Source organism: Poeciliopsis prolifica, unplaced genomic scaffold (genome assembly GCF_027474105.1).
Source record: "Poeciliopsis prolifica strain line A6 unplaced genomic scaffold, Auburn_PproV2 SCAFFOLD012, whole genome shotgun sequence".
NCBI classification, from domain to species: domain Eukaryota; kingdom Metazoa; phylum Chordata; class Actinopteri; order Cyprinodontiformes; family Poeciliidae; genus Poeciliopsis; species Poeciliopsis prolifica.
In genome coordinates this window covers 11,376,231-11,393,630 of record NW_026562387.1, presented here as the reverse complement: position 1 = coordinate 11,393,630, position 17,400 = coordinate 11,376,231, and the positions used below count along the sequence as shown (strand labels likewise).

General features: G+C 38.3%; 1 protein-coding gene across 1 annotated transcript; it reads right to left on the bottom strand.

The window, feature by feature from the left end:
• Nucleotides 1-2,589: 2,589 nt before the first annotated feature.
• dlec1 (DLEC1 cilia and flagella associated protein) lies at nucleotides 2,590-15,215 on the bottom strand. The gene is made up of 38 exons (XM_055037941.1): nucleotides 15,029-15,215; nucleotides 14,781-14,924; nucleotides 14,555-14,708; nucleotides 14,072-14,185; nucleotides 13,825-13,991; nucleotides 13,448-13,656; nucleotides 12,600-12,684; nucleotides 12,424-12,511; nucleotides 12,015-12,188; nucleotides 11,805-11,941; nucleotides 11,162-11,254; nucleotides 10,828-10,918; nucleotides 10,574-10,736; nucleotides 9,636-9,828; nucleotides 9,480-9,556; nucleotides 9,152-9,314; nucleotides 8,965-9,061; nucleotides 8,716-8,846; nucleotides 8,463-8,639; nucleotides 8,256-8,386; nucleotides 7,399-7,549; nucleotides 6,899-7,015; nucleotides 6,684-6,805; nucleotides 6,418-6,603; nucleotides 6,257-6,324; nucleotides 6,037-6,188; nucleotides 5,843-5,958; nucleotides 5,683-5,753; nucleotides 4,968-5,188; nucleotides 4,747-4,884; nucleotides 4,535-4,657; nucleotides 4,346-4,440; nucleotides 4,097-4,184; nucleotides 3,809-4,000; nucleotides 3,562-3,723; nucleotides 3,325-3,475; nucleotides 2,905-3,022; nucleotides 2,590-2,810 (listed from the first exon to the last, which is right to left on the bottom strand). The coding sequence occupies exons 1-38, from the start codon at nucleotides 15,092-15,094 to the stop codon at nucleotides 2,666-2,668; spliced, it is 5,070 nt and encodes a 1,689-aa protein (XP_054893916.1). The 5' UTR covers nucleotides 15,095-15,215; the 3' UTR covers nucleotides 2,590-2,665.
• Nucleotides 15,216-17,400: the final 2,185 nt, after the last annotated feature.

The window sequence follows — 17,400 nt, the reverse complement described above, 5'->3', positions numbered from 1 at the left end:
TAGCATTAATTTGAACTGTCTCCTGCCTTCATAAATGTACCATTTAGTCTGCAGCTGCAACGTTTTTGATGGCTTTTGTGGATGTCAAAGTTACAGTGCAACATTGAGGTGAAACAACATTTTACTCATTATTCACCGTGTTATTTAAATAACTTGCCTCTAATCTAAGATGAATGTGCAAAAGGGAAATGTGAACAGTTATCTTTCCAGCTGTGTTATCTTTATACTTAGCTAAATAGATCTTCTAGGAAAACTCAATTTATCCCTCATGGGGAAAGTGAAAACCGATAAGGCTTTTTTTGGCAGGCCAAAACAAGCCCGTTTGTGTGTCTTTATAAGTGGGAATGCATGTTGCTTCATCACAACACGCATTGTGTTGTGATGCCAGTGATCACCTCAGAAAATAAATGCAGAGGCAGCCTTTGACCATTTTTATTGATCCATAAAATATATAGTTGAAAAGTTCATTCATTTCAGTAACTCAGTTCATTAACTGAAACACATTATCTATATTAATTGTTGTTGCTTTCAGGCCTTTATTTCTGTTGAAAATGAAGATTTTCTTCTTACAGCCAATAAAAACATTTATGGTTAGAAAATCACATCAGATCAATCAACTTGAATAATTTTAATACAGAAATGTGGGCCATTTCAACATAAAAGTTGAAATGGTACTTTTACCCTGACAAAGGAGCCTCATCAAATGCATATACTAATGTATTTAATGGGTGTAGACGACCTTATTTTACTGTCTAACTTCACCGACACTTTCATGTATAAATTAGCCCTGAACCCTGAATTATAAAAATAAAAGTATGGAGTTGCTGTGCTTGGTGTTTGTAATTCAAAATGATGAGTAACATTTGCATTTCAACTTGAGACAAGACCCAGGCAAGACGTTTCTCACTGGAACGAGTGTAAGTGATCACATTCACCAATTTAGGGTTTAGTTGCCAAATATTTTCTTTCCACCAAACGCTCACATATTGATGTCTAGTATTTAATCTATGGGGAAAAAAAGTGATTTAGTTTGACCTAAATATCAAAAACTAGTCTTGTCTTCATATATGTCTAAAAGAGATTTCATCAAAATTGTATTTTCTAACTGAATAAAGTCAGGACACGCCACAGAAACAAGACTTTTGGCTTTTGAGATATTTTCAGAAAGAGTCTGCTTATAGACATCTTCCTGTTGCTTACACCAATATAAAGTTTTCCCCCATGCTCACTTTTCACAGAGGAAAAGGGTTTATTGCATTGCCTGTTTCAAGTCATGCACATACCATTTTAATGAGAACAAGGTCTGTGCTTTGATTTTGTCCAGAACTTTCTGTTTCTAAACTCTCAGTCAGTTCTTTGCAGATTCATTGAAGAGTTTTAGGTCTTTGTCATGCTGTAGTTTTCATTCTGCTGTAGTTTTTTACAGATGGTCTCATGTTTTCTTCAAGAGCTCTCTGACACAGAATTCATGCTGGGTCCTATTATGGTAAGCTGGCCTGGTTCTGCTGCATTAATGCATCCTCAAACCATGATGCTTCCATATCCGTGCTTTGCAGTTATATGAAATTTTTTATGCCAAACATGTCCTCTATTCTGGTGTCTAATTCTATTTTTGTCCAAACAACACTTTTCAAGAGGTCCTGGTCTTTGTCTCTCAGGCAAACTTAAGTCTGTCCTTCATTTTTCTAGGCGAGAGCAAAACTTTTCTTCTAATATACAGCATCTACCACAAAAAATATGCTTGCTCTTTCTGATAAACATTTATATCAGTGGTAATAGCAGGGGCCTTTTAGGGTTTTTGGAGACTTTATTTTTTTGGCAATTTGTAATCTACTCACAGGGGTATTTTTAAGAAAAGTCAGATCTAGGCATAGTGGAAGTGGTTTGAATGCTGTCCACTTGTATATAATTTTTTTAAAAATAGTGAAATCACTGATTTCTTCTGAGACCTCTTTAAGTCCTTTACCAGACTCATAAACTGCTACAATGTTCTTAAAGACCTTAGACTTTTTTTCCAATCTCAACAAGGTGTCTACTCTCGCTTCAACAGTAAGGTAAAACCAGACTAAATGTCCAAGTTTAAATATTTTTATGTCCAAATATTTCAACTTAGGTTATAATCTTTTAAAATTGGCTCTAACTCGAAAGGGAAAAACGACTCACGTGTCCCTGAAAAATAAGTTAATTAGGCTGTTAGGAATTGAGAAGAACCTGTCATGATTTAATGAGCTCTTTGACTCCAGATTTTTTACTCCCTGCATTCATTACAATTTTCATTGCCTGTAACTATGTGGGTGTAGCTGAATTTGGCTCCCGAGTTGCCTATTTACGACTTGCAGTAAACAACCAGGCCAGTCATTTTTCTTTTATGATGCCGTCTTTCCTTCCCCTTTAACATCCTGTCCTTTTCTCTCTCTGGCTGGCAAAGCAAATGATCACCATTCCCATTCCCAGGCATGGCACAGATTCATAATTCCTAGTCAAGTTTAATCTGAAATAACATGATACTAAGTGGATAACTGAATCCGTGCAGCTTCAGTGGAGCAAATATTTGAAAAATTTTTTATGGAACTCCCTTGGATGTTTCGCTCTTTATCAGAAAACAAACAAGAAATTTTATTTTCACTTTTTGTCAAACATGTATTTACAATCCACGAAAAAACATTTAATCATCAGCTATATTGTCACTCGAAAAATATGTCATTATGTAATCCTCATCAATAGATGCTTTTCCCAGGAGCTGAAGAGTGAGGGGCGTTTTCACAAAAGGTGACTCGATAACCAGCAAAGCCTTGAAGTCTTTTCGTTGGCTGAAACACATGACACAAAGGCAGCCAAATGATAAACATGCTTTTTATGTGTCTGTTTAATGGGAATGCTTTATGTTTCAGAACTGACTGCAACCTTGGAGTGAAGCTAATCTGCAGAAACTGGCTGCAGGAGGTTCTGACAATTTCCCTGGATTGGAAAACCCCAGAGTCTGGTGCAACTTCAAACACCTCAGAGTCTCCTTCATCTGACACTAAACACAGTGAGACTCGATTAAGGGAAATGAACAACAACACAAATAAAGTCTTCATCAACTGGTATTATCAGGTTGTTTCATATTTATCATTTCAAAGTTTGATACTCTTCCAGAACCACATTTCTGTGTGTCATTTATAGGTGGTTTCCATCCACCTACAAATGGATGGAAACCTTTTCTCTTACAAATTTGGAAAATATTTAATTAAAAATCCTACACTTTCTAAACATTTCGACACCGTTTAGCAATCATTTGCTATAGGGATGAATTGGTTTTCAAAATTTTGTGATGGTGTTTACTTATTAGTGATTTCCAGGAGGTGTTTGCTCCACGGCAGGAAAGGCTGATTTCCCTGGTAAGTCTGTATCCAGCGTTGCAAAACTCGAAAGTAAGGCAATCAGTGGAGAGACTGAGTATAGGCAGCTCCAGATAGGCACACAATGGCACTTTCTAAACACAGAAAAAGCATTTGGTAAGTTCACAAGCTAAGTAAGTCTTTGTAAAGTGTAATGTTTGGTTGTGAAGCTGTCTCCTACTTGCAGGTTGTTATTGCTGTAGTGAATAAGGAGGTTTTCCTGCAACCTCAGCTTCTTCCGACCAGTTTTAGTATGGATTAGACTCACTTCAAGAAAGAGGTCTTCCTCTGCATGGTTTAAGAGGTCCAGCAGTGACAGAGAACAGTGAAAGGCCACTTTCACCTAGAATTCACAGAAGTAGCAACACTTATTGATGAAACAAACAAAGATGCCCTCATAAAATAGTCTATGCTGCTTCACAACCAACCTGCATGCTGCTATGAGGGTAAAGCACCAACGGTTGATCGAGACCATTGGTGCTTGAGATGCTGGTCTGACCTCCAGAATGAGGCTTCACAACTGAAAATGGTGGCGGTGCCTCAAGTTTGAAACACAGAGCCAAATCTTTAATGTTTCTCAGTTGAAAGCTCTGTGCAATGCTAAATTCACTGAAGACTACCTGCACAGCACAGCAAAAAAAAAGGCCCAACATGAGCTCAGAAATACTTTATGCCCTTACAATCAGTACGTTGTGTATGTGCTGATGATTCCCAACCTCGTTGTCTGACTCAACCCTCAGTAAATCACCAGCAGAGGCATCAAACTCCAGCATCTCGCTGTCCTCCTCCATCTGCACCAAAAGCCTACAAGCAAAAGGAGATCCAAGAAGAAGATTTGTAGCCTGATCAGCCCACCCCTGAGCTTGTGTTTTGCCTAACATCAGCTTATTTTAATTTAGGAAACATAAATTGAGCAGGATGTATGAGAGATCTGGGGTATAAATAGTGTGAAGGTAATTGCTTACACAGCCGGCTTAATGGTTCCTAGCAGATCCAATTTGATAGGCTTTAAATCCAAAGCCAAATCCCTTCTGACTTCACCTGGGATGCAAACTGCCTTCTGTAACATGCATAGAAACACATCAAGGGAATAAACCCTTTGAATATTTGGTCTCTCTTATGACTCCGTGTTTGCTGTGAACTTGGATTGTTACCTCTGAGTCCAGGTTCAGGAAACCATATGCCACACTCACACATCTGGATTTGCGTTGGGACTCAGAAAGATGAAAAGGGATGAAAGACACTTGGATGCAGCCAGTGCTCTTTGCTGGAATCACCTTGGGTTTTCCACACCAAAGAAGTTTAATTAAATGAAACTGAAGGTTTTTGAGGAGAAAAAAGCAAAAACGTGGCTGAAATAACTTACAATTTGTTGCGGTATAATGCAGAATGGGGAATCTGACAACCTGCCTATGTAAGGTCGTGTGTGGACAGAGATGAGGTTTTTCTTTGCAGGCTGGAGATGTCCTTCCTCTTCATCAACAAATTTCTTCTCTTGTCCATTCTGATGAGTCAATAGAGAGAAACATTTAATGCCCAGACAATCATGTCCCAGATGCTACCTGGGTTCTGTTGTTTGATACTCACAGTATCACTTTGAAGGGACTTGCTTGTCCCCACCAATGTTGGTGTCTGATTCTTCTCCCACTCTGTTGGATCGTTTTCATTAAAAACTGTAAATGTTCCTTTTACCAGCTCATTACCATCATCATCCTTCAGCGGGAAGTGTTCTCCATATGTCATCACGAGTTCAATCAGTTTATGGTCATTCTCGTCAATGTTGTAAATCTCCCAGTCCACCCGGATATCTGTCTCAGACAAAAGACATTTGATCATTTAGAATTTTGGATAAAGTATGGTTATGGAGGTGCCTAGAAAAAACATTAATCTTTCTTTAACTTACTATCCCGGACAGTCATTTATTTTTGGGGGGATTTTTTGTAATAGACCAGCGCAAAAAAACAAAGTTCTGCAAAATGGAGCTTTTCAAATGTTTTTTCAAGTGTTTCAATCAAATTGAAAATGCGCCATTTCATGGAGTGCCGCAAGTATGGAATAAATAGTGCCGAAGAGAACAAAATAGCTGCTCTGGGGAAGCCGTAGATATATATGCCATAGTTTTAGACTTTGTGTTGGTCTATAACATAAAATCTCAATAAAACACACTGTTTGTGGTTTTATCGTTCCAAAATGTGTTCAGGGAATGACAGCTTTTTTTAGGAACTGCACAAAACAGAAATCATATTTCTTTAACGGATAGTCAAAGTTTAATCTCAGAACCAACTTACAAACAACAACTTACCAAACATGGTTGGATTATTGATGCGAAGAAGTTGAGAAACTGTGTCTCCTCCTGACAAATGAGTGCCAAAGCTAGCATTTAAATTTGAGCCAAAAGAGAAGACTCAATCAATGACAATACACAATAAGGGAACAATTTATTTGAAAGGTGTGCAACGAACTGGACGGCTGGACCGAGACACTGGTCATCTGGTTTGGGGCCCATGATTTGGAAGTAGAGGGGGCAGCCCTTCACAGTCATCTCCATCGTTATGTAGATCGGTTCAAGGTCTCCGACCTGTAGACAAGATTAGATCTAAATTGGGTGATAACAGAGAAAATTGCTTACTTCTAATTATTTGAAATACTAACACACCTCGCATATGAGGTGATCTCTGTATTCTCCCCACATGTCGCAATAGGCGGTCACATCCACTGTCTTGGTCTCAAATGGTCCCAGCTGCCCTGAGTTGGGCTGGACCATGAAGGCCACCCCATTGCCATCAGCCAGAAGGCCGGTAACAAACTCTGACAAAAATCAAATAACCTCAATCGTGTTCCCAAGACCTACGAATTGTACAAAAGTCATACTATACCTTCATGTGCTTTGGCTTCTACTTTTTTCACTTGTTCAGCAAAAAGTGGAGTCTTCAAATATGTGAGTCTGTAATTAAGATGCAGACTTTGTAGCATTTCTATCATTGTGAGGTGAACTCAATCTATGATCTTTTATTTTGGTCATAGAGCAATGTTTTACCTCTTCTCTAACAAGCTTTTTGCCATTGAAAAGTTGCAGGTGAAAACTTCTGGCTTTATAGTAAAAGTTGTAGGGATAGCGCTTTCATTGATTATTAGGAACTGTTTGGTCACCTCCGTCTTTAAAATGACATCTTTTCCAAAGTCAATTATCAGTTCTGGAGGACTGTCACTACTCTCTATGGGACTAGAAGTACAAAAATTTTAGTATAGGAAACTGGGAAAGGTGAAACTGGAATGAAAGTTTTCAAGACCCAAATTTGGTACCAGGGGGGAGGCAGCGAGGAGAACACAGACAGTTTCTTGGCCTGGGAGCCCACAATTTGAAGAACAAGTGGCGAATTCATCCCTTGCACCTCACAGATGGCAGCCACTTCTGTGAGCTTCAACTACAAAGAAACAAAGAAAGCAGGAGCATCTTTAACTGGACAAGTTACAAAAGCACATTACTGTCTATTCTCAGCAGCACAGGTGGTACTTACAACTGTGTGGGAAGCTAAATTTACAGCGATGTTCATGGTTGCATTGGGTCCCAGTATACCAGAAGAGGGGTCAAAGGTGGCTGTGCACAGTGAAGCCTGTTTACCCTGGAGTTGTTCCTGTCGGGCGAAAGACAGCAACATCCTAATGGACTTAAGATCCTAATCCTTGCATTTTCTTTCCCCTGACTAAATTTAACTGCTTTTATCAGTCACACCCTTAGTAAACAAAACAACAAAAACAAATTGTATAACCAATCGAAAACACAATAGATCTGGAGGACAGCAACAACTTTTTCATGATAATATAAGATGTCTCTCCTCCTGGGACAAAATGCCAGCTACTTTCAAAGAAATGGGTCTGACAATCTAAACAATCTCACCTACATCAAACTGCATATATTTATGTAGAAATTATCAAAAAGGAGAATGCATTATTGAGACTGATTTTATGGGATTTAGTGGGACTGTTGCGTAATATTCTGAGAAGTAGCAGAATGTACCTTCCAGCTAAAGTGTGATGGCAGCAGAGTCTGGTTGAAAAGTGTTACGGTGCCTCTTGAAGGAATTCCCAGGTGAAGGTCAGAGAAGATCAACTTGCAGTTTAAGAAGCACACCTGAGGTGACTGCACAACTGCCTGGATCCAAACGGGACTGTGAGAAACATGATGGGGAAAAAAACTCATCCTGAATAGAACCTGGAAACTGAGAACCATCTTTAATGTTTTGATAGTGGATGTGTATCAAGAACTATTTAAGTACAGCAGCTTTTAAAAGTCTATCCACCTATAACATATATCCTGTGCATTTCAATATAAAAAAAACAATATAAAAAGTGTGCACATCCTTAAATTAACACTTTATTGAAACAATCTTTGATTCGATTTAAGCATTCATTCTTCTTCAGTTTATGCTAGTCATCAATTATGGTGAACCTGAAGTAAACCTTAGTTGTCCTAATTAAATTTCCCCATGGTTTTTTTTTGACAAGTTCTGATCTTAAACCTTTGGGCTAAAAATTAAGTGTGATTTTTGATGGATTTCTCAGCATCATAGTGAATCCAAATTGTCAAAAGAATGGCTTCATTAAAAAAAACAACAGAAAAAATAAGTTTTGACTTTACCAAACAGGAAGTGTAGCAAATGTTACCAAGTGAAGATACAGCTATAGATGACCCAAAGCTGAACTTAAATCAAAAGTTATCAAAGTAGTTTGAGGGCATCAATTATCAAGAGTACACAGGGAGGTGGACAATGGGGTGAACGTTTGTATTTGATTTAACTTTTTTTTTTAAGTTTGGTAAACCTAGAGTTGTAGAAGTGATGGTACAGTTCTGAGAGCTGCTGTAGAAGTGCTTACGTCGTAGTCCCATTCTCCACATTGAGTTCCATTTGTGTTTCAAACTTCTGGCAGAAATCTAAGTTCAAATGCAGTGTCACACTGCAACTAGCAAAGGGGGCCAGCACACCTGCTCCTGGCTCCACTACGACCTGAGCATGAATACAGAAGTTACTGACAATGAGATTGTCTTCATTTTTAACCCAATCTTTCATTTTACAGACTTACCTGCTGTTTAACTGCTTCTGTGTCTTTGTGAGCCTGCTTACTATTGATCTTTTCCTTAAACATCCAGATGGCCTCCAGAGGGGTGGTATTGGTTAGGGAGACTGTGGTTTGAGCTTCGTCCCCAAGCCTCACAAGCCCAAAGTCCACACAGGGAACACTGAGCTTCACTGTGGGACCCTATTTAACATTAAATCACTTTAATGCAAGAACATTAAAATGGAAGCAGGCATTTCTAGATGTTGCTAAATCTTACCTTAAAGGAAACCTCAATAGGCAACTTGACAGGTTCGTGACGATGCTGTATGTTGCAAATCAGGTTGGTTTCAAGCTTATCTGGTTTCCCTCCAGTAACAGTCACATCAAAATCAAAGCACTCATTCTCTTCTGAAACAAATTTAAAAAAAATAAAATAAATTCAACGCAAAAAGAAAATGCATGAAAATAGTCAAATTTAAACTATGTGACCTAAACTGCCATGAACCAGCTTTAAGATGCAGCACACCTATTCTCCCAGCAGATGGCTCTACTTCTATAAGATGGGAGTTGCTGTTCAATGTCTCCCATTGAAACAAGATGAAAGTGTTACTGTGATTCCACATCTGAAACACAGGCAGTATGAAATAAACACAATAATTTATTTGACTAAATTAATTGTTCTGCAAAAGAAATGAAACTCTGCTTAAATTAACCTTAAAATGCTTGCGAGTAGGGATTGAGATAAATATTTCTCCAGAGATTATGACACCATATGGCTCCAGTAGGACTCTGTATGGCTCTGTTGACCCTTTGACCTCTATCTCCATGACGATCACATTGTTCAACTTGGAGCCAAATTGCACAGGGGGCAGGATGCTAGATTTTCCACATAATTAAAAAAATAAACACAAAATTAACAGCAAAAACCAAAAAAAGAGACATTGCTCATTTTTGGCTCCCTTATTTTTGTATTTTGTGATTTTATTACTTGGATTTCACATTGTTCTGCACTTACTGACTCTTTTATAAGTATAAAAGTACCTGTCATCGTTAGGCTCTGGTTGCTTCAGGGGGATGTCCCTCAGAACCAAGTGAAAGACACTGTGATAATCCTTCAACTTGAACAAAATAAAAACATTATTGAAACATTAATCCTTAACCAATTTGTTGCATTTTACAATTAATTTTGTTTTATACCTCTTTTGGACAGAAGGTTAAGAGAAATTCCTGGTCCTGACAGGGACCCAGGAAGCCTGTGGGGGGGCTCATGTGGTAAACGTCGTTTGTGTCCGGGTGAAACTGGATATGGGATAGCTTATGGGTCTCCCCGGGAAGAAGAGGTTGCAGGTTAGGTTTCATGATTTGCCAGTAGAAAGGCAGCTCCAAGTGGCTTTAAATAAAAAAAGAAAAAGAAAGAAGGAGAAATAAACTTTATGCATTTAATGACCCAAGAAAGAAGAATGATTAGCTCAAGAAAATATTTATTGAAGTTCTTGTGAGCTTGACACAAGGGACTTGCACTATTTATCCTCCAGCTAAAAAGTAAAAAGTGGCTGGTGGAAGAGGGAAGGAAGACAACACAGATGCTAAGTTTTATCACCATGGTTATTCAGCCAGAAAGTACTAAAAGCACATATGCCTATAAATATTATACTGTAGTCTGGGAGCTTTAACCACCTTTAGTCCTGGTGTCAACAAATCCTCCTAGTGGTCTAGGACAATCTTTATATTAAAAAAGTGTGTATATATATATACACATATACACATGTGTATATGAAAGGTGTGTGTGTATATATATATATACACACCTTTTTAAATTGTTAATTTATTCATATCACAACTCACAGCTTTTTCAACTAGAGCCACATTCACTCAACTATACTCTCAAACACGAACACGTTCATTCGTCTATAGGTAGTCAATTAGGTGCCTTGTCCACATCAAGATATTGCTTGAGGAAGATGGAAGTCGAGAACCTTCAGATTGAAACTACTCATCCTACTGAGTCACAGTCACTGGCAACAATAGGGTTGAATGCAGATTTTTCAGAATATGCATATTTTCGTAAGATGCTATGTTGTTTTATACACTAAGAGATACTGAACGGTGACAACATACAATAAAGCCCGCCTTACACATTGTTTCTGATGACAAGTCTCTTCTGTTGCTCAATGTGAGGGTGGCATTCGCTGAAACGGACAAAGTGCTCTGCAGTGAGGTCATGCATCTCTCCAGCAGTGAGGGGCCCATTTTCTCCAGTTATAGAGACAAGCTCAATGCCGACCAGTTGACTTTCACCTGTAAAAGCCAAACACATAAATCCACCTCAGGAAATAGAATAAAACAACGGTGGAGGAAATTTCTTTGTTGTCTTGGTTCTAACACTGACCTTCAATGGAAATGTATTTCACCTGGCAGTTGTTGCAGATTATGGCAAATTCCTGACAGCAATGCTCCACAACGTTTGGAAAGAAAACAACCTGGAACATGTAAAAAGAAAATATGTAAACCACATGATACCTATAGATACACCTTTAAATTCTGATACACATTGTACATGTAAATCTCAAATTAGTAAGTTTACTAAAAGCATTACTGACCTTTCTGAGAAAAAAACTACACATTAAATTTACTGTTTTTTTCTCTCTCATACAAAGCAGACAAATTCATGCAGCAGACATGCTGTTCTTGTTATAATTTGCAAATTTAGAGAAATTGGTTACCTCCACAACAATGGCTTCTCCTGGATTCAGTGAAAACAGAGAGGGGCCTACTGCAAACGGTGGTTTCTCAGAAAAGTATGTTGATGACAAGGACTTCAAAAAGGAAAAGAAGTGTCTTTAATTATTTTTGCCTGAACACACAATTATAAGGTTTGAAATGAACAAAATCTGTAAACTAAACCACTTGTATAAAAATTTGATTTTTCTGAACTTTCTGTATTACTTAATTCTGATACAAATATTGTCTGATGCATTTTACAGGAAGGGCTCATGTAAAGACCTGCCTGAACAGAGCACTGAGGAGCATGTTTATCCCTAGGAGGAACATACAGTGCTTGAAAAAGCATTAATTATCTTACTTTATGACAGCCTGGACAATGTATCCCATCCCACCAAGTGTTGTAAATCCAGATTTAACATAGCTCCAAACAAACCCAAACAGATTTAAGCACTATGTTTCTCCAACTTATTTTAGTGCATGTGTAAATTTAAAAAAAGTCAAAACGAAAACCCAAACCTCATTGTTAGAGAACATTTTGTTTCAACTTGCAATTGGGCAACTGCAATTAAAAAATATTTAGTTTGAAGTCTTTACCATAAAAGTTGAGGGTGTAGTGAATAGTTTCAGTTATGCGACCATTACCCTGAGATTTGAGGCCGGCCACTGGTCCTTGGGGATGATGTAAAAAGTCCCAGCGCTGAGTCCAACATTTTGACATATGAACTCCAGAAATTTTACCCCTCCAACCAGACAATACCCGCAGTCCAAAACTCTGGGCACTATAAAAACATTTTGGATGAGGTGTTTCAAAGGATCATTATGCAAAGTAAGGCTGTTTGCAGTGAGGCTTACAGGTAAGTACTGGAGGATGTCTCCGTGCCTCAATGGGCACCACAAATAGGCGCTGCGATTCGGTCTGCACCACCAAAAAATCCTTGAAGTCTCCCAAGGAGTCTGGAGAAAATCGCAGTGTGTACTGACAGCTCATCCCTGGGGCAACAATGCCTCCATCACCGGGGAATCTTCCTGCAAATACAAACTCTTTACATAAATAACAGTTCAGTTATTGGAGCAGCTGATGCTCAATATAATTTCATATTATTTTATAGTCAGGTTGACTCACAGCTGCTACTCCCAAACGGGGAGCTAATAAGTAGGAATGACATTCCAAAGATTTTTGACTTAATGTTTCCCATCTGCTAGATAAGTTATTTTGATTTACCTCAACATCACATGAGCTGAAAGGCTAACAAAGACTCACCCAGCCCTATCGAGAAGTATGGAGTGGTAGGAGGGACGACTCTGAGGTGGCGGCTTGTGTAAGTCACATTTTCCAGTTTCAACGTAGACTGATGCAGCACGGGGATAAGTTATAGAGCAGCACATTTTCAGCCTACATCTGGTTCATATTGTTCTGAGTGGGTCACTGAAACAAACCTCATAAACACATCCAACGTTGTACTCTGTGAAAAACATCACTTGGGGAGTTGCCTGGAAGATACAGGGGAACTCGTGCACAGCGCTTTGGGAAGGAAGAAGAAACGGAGAAGCAGAATTTAAAACTCAATTTCAAACATGGATCCGAGTACAAAGTTGATTGTTAGCAGATTTTCCTAATGTTAGTCAATTCAGAATTTTGAACTTTAAAATAAAAACAGCATTACCTTCCAGTCTGAGTGGTCTTTAATTAATTACATCGGAAGAAGAGGTGACTTCACACCCTTTGTAACTGAGAGAAATAGCTTTCTATGGATTTTGTGTGTGAACCCGTGATGGACTTTTGACCTCTCCCCAATTGACCACTGGACATAGGCAATATCTGCTGCGTCACCTTGCATGGATGAGCATGGATAAGTGTGCATAGATGTGTATGGATGGAAAATAACCCTGTTAACAAGACGCTTGTACTTCAGTCATTTTTGTCTTGACTGTATTTATCTTCCTCAGCTGTGTAAAGACACTGAACAATCCATGACTCTAACGCTGCAGCCACTGAACAGTTTGAAAACAGACAAGAAATGGATGTTGATGTGAAACACTGTCTGGTTTTCACTGCCTCTGTGGTTCAGGTTCAACAGTCACATTGTGAAGCGTTTGGTATCAGCTTACACACACCTGCTTTGGTACAGCTGTGCTACTATTTGCATTGAGGTAAAATGACACTCACGTTTCAAGTCAATATTGATCATTATATTGTTCATAACATTGCACTATGTTGTACACCAAGTATTAACCATTAACCTGGTGAATCTACATTTCTCTTTTACTCTCAGATTATTTGGTACCTTTGATTGTCAGAGATTTTCTTTTCTTGGTCCATCTTCACTTTGACTTCGGATGAACCGGGCAACTTTCTATACTGCTGCGCATTTGGAGGACAGACTCGTCTATCAAGCAGGAAGCTTTGTCTTTTCTTAAACTTCTGAAGTTCCTTCCAACCTTCTGCGCGGTCTTTTGGACTTGGTTGGCCAAACCATTTTGGCTTAGGTATGCTCTGTTTAGGAACAAGTGGAACACATTCGTTTTTAAATTATTTTGTCACATAAAACCAAAAACAGTGCATTTCATTGAAATCATTCCAATAGACTGATTTACCTTAACCATAGCCCTTACCTTATCTATCCTAACCGTATATTTTTTCTACTAAATTACTATTAATTACCATTTTAGGGATTTTCTTGCTTCGTTGGGGTTCTGCGCTCGATTCACAAGTAAGACTGTCATCCAACTCATTCATTTCCAACAAAGTCTTCTTTGGTCGACGATCCTGAGACTCGCGGGTGGTGCGTATGGTAAATGAGATAGTGGGTTTTGCAAAAGTCGATTTTACTGTCAAATATGCCCAGACAAAGACTGTCAATTTCAAACAGTCAATCAGTTTTTAAATGTCACTTAGGAGCATCCCATACCTGGGGCCGGTGCTCGTATTTGTGGTTTCTCTGCTGGTAAGTAGTCCGAAGGGGAGATCAGGTTGTTTCTTTTGAGAAGATCACCATCAACACACCAGCAAAATGTGGATTTTACTGAAAATAAACATGAGGAACAAGATGAGTTTTGAAATGCCTGTCTCCTTAACTTTTCTCATTTTTCTTATTTAACCTTTGTAATAAGACATCTGCAGACAAAAATTCTGATCTCCAGTGGTGACACACTGCCACAGATTCTAAATTGAATTTAGACTTGGACTTTGACTGGTCCATTCTACCACAAGAATATGCTCTAATTCACTGCTTTGTAGATTTGACTGTGTGGCTAGAGTATCTGTCCTGCCCTCTTCCCTGAACAGCTTCCTTATCTCGTTTCAACAAAAGCATCCCAACAGCATAATGGTGCTAGCACCGCGTTTAACATTGGTAGTTGTTCAGACAACTGTAATTCAGAGAGCAACTCACCTGGAAACGCTGCAGAATCACAACCATCTACAACGTCTGCCTTCATCCTCTCACACTCACGGGCTTCTTTGGCAGCAGCTTGGGCTCGACCCTTACATATGTGATCCTCCAACATAACAGCCATTTTCATACGCTGGTCATAGTCAGAACGAGCCTGTCAGTATAAAAGAGAGAGAGAAGTTTCCTTTCACTCTGTCATACTAATAAACTCAAAGACTTTTGTTACCTTTTGAAGCTCCTTGACATATTTGTCATGATATTTGTTTCTTCCCACATTTGTTTTGATGAGATTGGACAACAGATTCCCTTCCTCGACTAAGTCCTTATTGTAAAGATCCTTGAAAACGCTCACGAATACATGGGTAATGTCCTGGAATAATAATTTTTAAAAAAGAGAAAGAAACAGAGGGATACAATTCATATGGAACACACTTTATGGATTTCTTCCCCCAAATTAAAACATTCACGACTTACTTGTGACGTTCCCGACGCAGGTCTGTGACTGTTCACCAAGGGTTCAACGAATGTGTCTTCTGCCATTGTCTTCCAATGCACCTCAGAGGTGGTAACTAATGAAAATAGCGACGAGAGATTGTAAACATAGAACTCGGCACCGTCGCGTCAGACTCGGCAACACTCGGCCATGTGTGCGTACATGTGGTTGCTGGGCAACCGCAGTGGCGCACCAGGAAATGAAAGCTGTCCGCGTGCGACCTTTGAATTCCACTCATACGTTTCCAAATCAATATAAATAAATAAATAAATAAATAAATAAATAAATAAATAAATAAATAAATAAATAAATAAATAAAGTTGTCATCAATATGACAAAGGTAAGAGAGAAAAGTTATTGGAAAACTTCAACCAAACATTACATTTGATGCAAAACACAATAAAGTGAGCATTAATATAAAAACAGTTTCCGATCACAAATATGAGACTCATTTCAAGGCTGTGTATAAAATATGAAAGTTCGTTTCCGCCAAGAAAAAAACAACAAAAAAAACTGTGTTGTACTTGAATGAGGACACTGACCATGCAGCATTTTTACAGTTGAAAGTGTGAGACAAAGGCAGAGATTTAATCAGTAGGAACATGCACACACAACAGAATGATCAAAATGTTAAAACTAAGGGATAGATAAAAACAAGTAATTATTTGCAAAATATGTAATAAGGAAACAAAAGTGACATAAATTAAGCAATTATTGATATTAAGAAACTGTGGAAATGGGATCACGAAAATTAGATTAGCAATAGAATGCAGGAAATAGAAACATATTGTACTTGTAGAGAGGTAAAATGTAAAAATCTGTAATAATTCTAAAATTAAGACCAGGCATAGTAAACATACAATCTAGAATGGTGAAGAATAATACTCCTTATGACAGTACTTGGCATGATTATTACTTTCTAAGAATAAAAATAGATAAATAGATTGAAAAGAAGTTGCTAAACCTGAAACATAGTAATGAGAAATGAGAGGTGACAAATAGTTCTAGGCTTTTCCTGGAAGCCAGTCTAAATAGATGTGTGTATTGTGGTTGTAAAGACATTGAAGCTCTCAGCTGTGCTCATGTTTCACAGCTGAGAGCTTCTATTAATGGATAAATATATGCAAGTATTGTCAATATACCAAGATGTTTAAGGCCCATAAAACAATGATGATTGTGATCTGGCCTCATTTATATAAGAAAAAAAAAACACAACTACTAAAGGATGTTACTCCAACAGGAACAAGATTAGCTCCACCCAAAAGGGGTTTTCTCACCTTTTAACTGTAACGTCTAACCAAATCATCCCTACAAGTTGATCAGGTAAGAAAACAATGCCACACAGGCATGTCAAAACAACCCACAGGACACTTCTAAGTGTTGTCAGCACACATGTGAATTGTGTGTGATTCTCCAAATGGGTACATTAAAAATGAAAATACACAAAATACTCTTAATAACCAAGCAAGAATCTTTGGTTAAAAATTAACCATGTTAAAGCAGAGAAAGATTTCTGTCATCTATCTGGATAATTTCAGTTATGCAAACCACTTTCCCCATGTTCTCAGGCAAAAAGACTGGTCATTTCCTGAAAAGTTTAGTTTCAGTTGGCCCCCTCATGAATGCCAATTGCTCTTGTTGCCCAGGCCAAGATTCCTGAGGCGCCTGAAACAAAATCTGTAGTTGTGCTCATCTGCTTATGTGGGTCTGAAGAGGGTTTCTCAAAGAGGGAATTGTTAGAGCGTTTTTCTTTTCTTTTTGGTTTTTTTAAAATTAATTAATTATTTTTTTTTACATTATTTCATGCTTTTTTTCTCCCTTTTTAATCAAAAGAATTTTTGCAGTGTGTTTCGTTCATGTTTTATATTTAAAAATAGCCTGTGTTTACCTCATGCAGAAGTAATTCCTTTCCAAACATTTTCATGGACTAATGATAAGAATGGTTTGTTTTTATGCAGAAGAGGTGTGGAGTGGAAGTACAAGAGCAGCAAGAAAAGGCAGGGTAGAGACGTGCCTTTTCTTGCTGCTCTTGTATTTTGAGTGACACCCAAAATAAATCACTCTTAATGGCCACAAAAAAAATTCTAATTTCAGGATTACTTAACTGTATTAAAACACCAGCTTGGCAATGATAAGGTTTGCGCTGAATATATATGGATTCTGGGTACATATTTTCTGGTTGTGTTAATAACATTCCTTCTGAAGGTGTAGCTTCTATCGGAAAGCATGGCGGAAATGATGTAGTCATGAGAGACAGTGGACGACTTGTCAAACTGGTGCTCAAGTGGGTGTGAACAAGCAGGGCTGGAACTGGTATTAAATGTGCGCTTTGTGGGTTGGCTCAGAGGGGAGA

Coding starts and splice junctions, on each gene's coding strand:
- dlec1 (XM_055037941.1), bottom strand. CDS start 15,094: ATGGCAGAAGACACATTCGTTGAACCCTTGGTGAACAGTCACAGACCT. Junction 8,847..8,964: donor GCCATCTGCTGGGAGAATAG/GTGTGCTGCATC, acceptor AATTTGTTTCAG/AAGAGAATGAGTGCTTTGAT. Junction 3,724..3,808: donor ACCCTCATAGCAGCATGCAG/GTTGGTTGTGAA, acceptor TGTGAATTCTAG/GTGAAAGTGGCCTTTCACTG.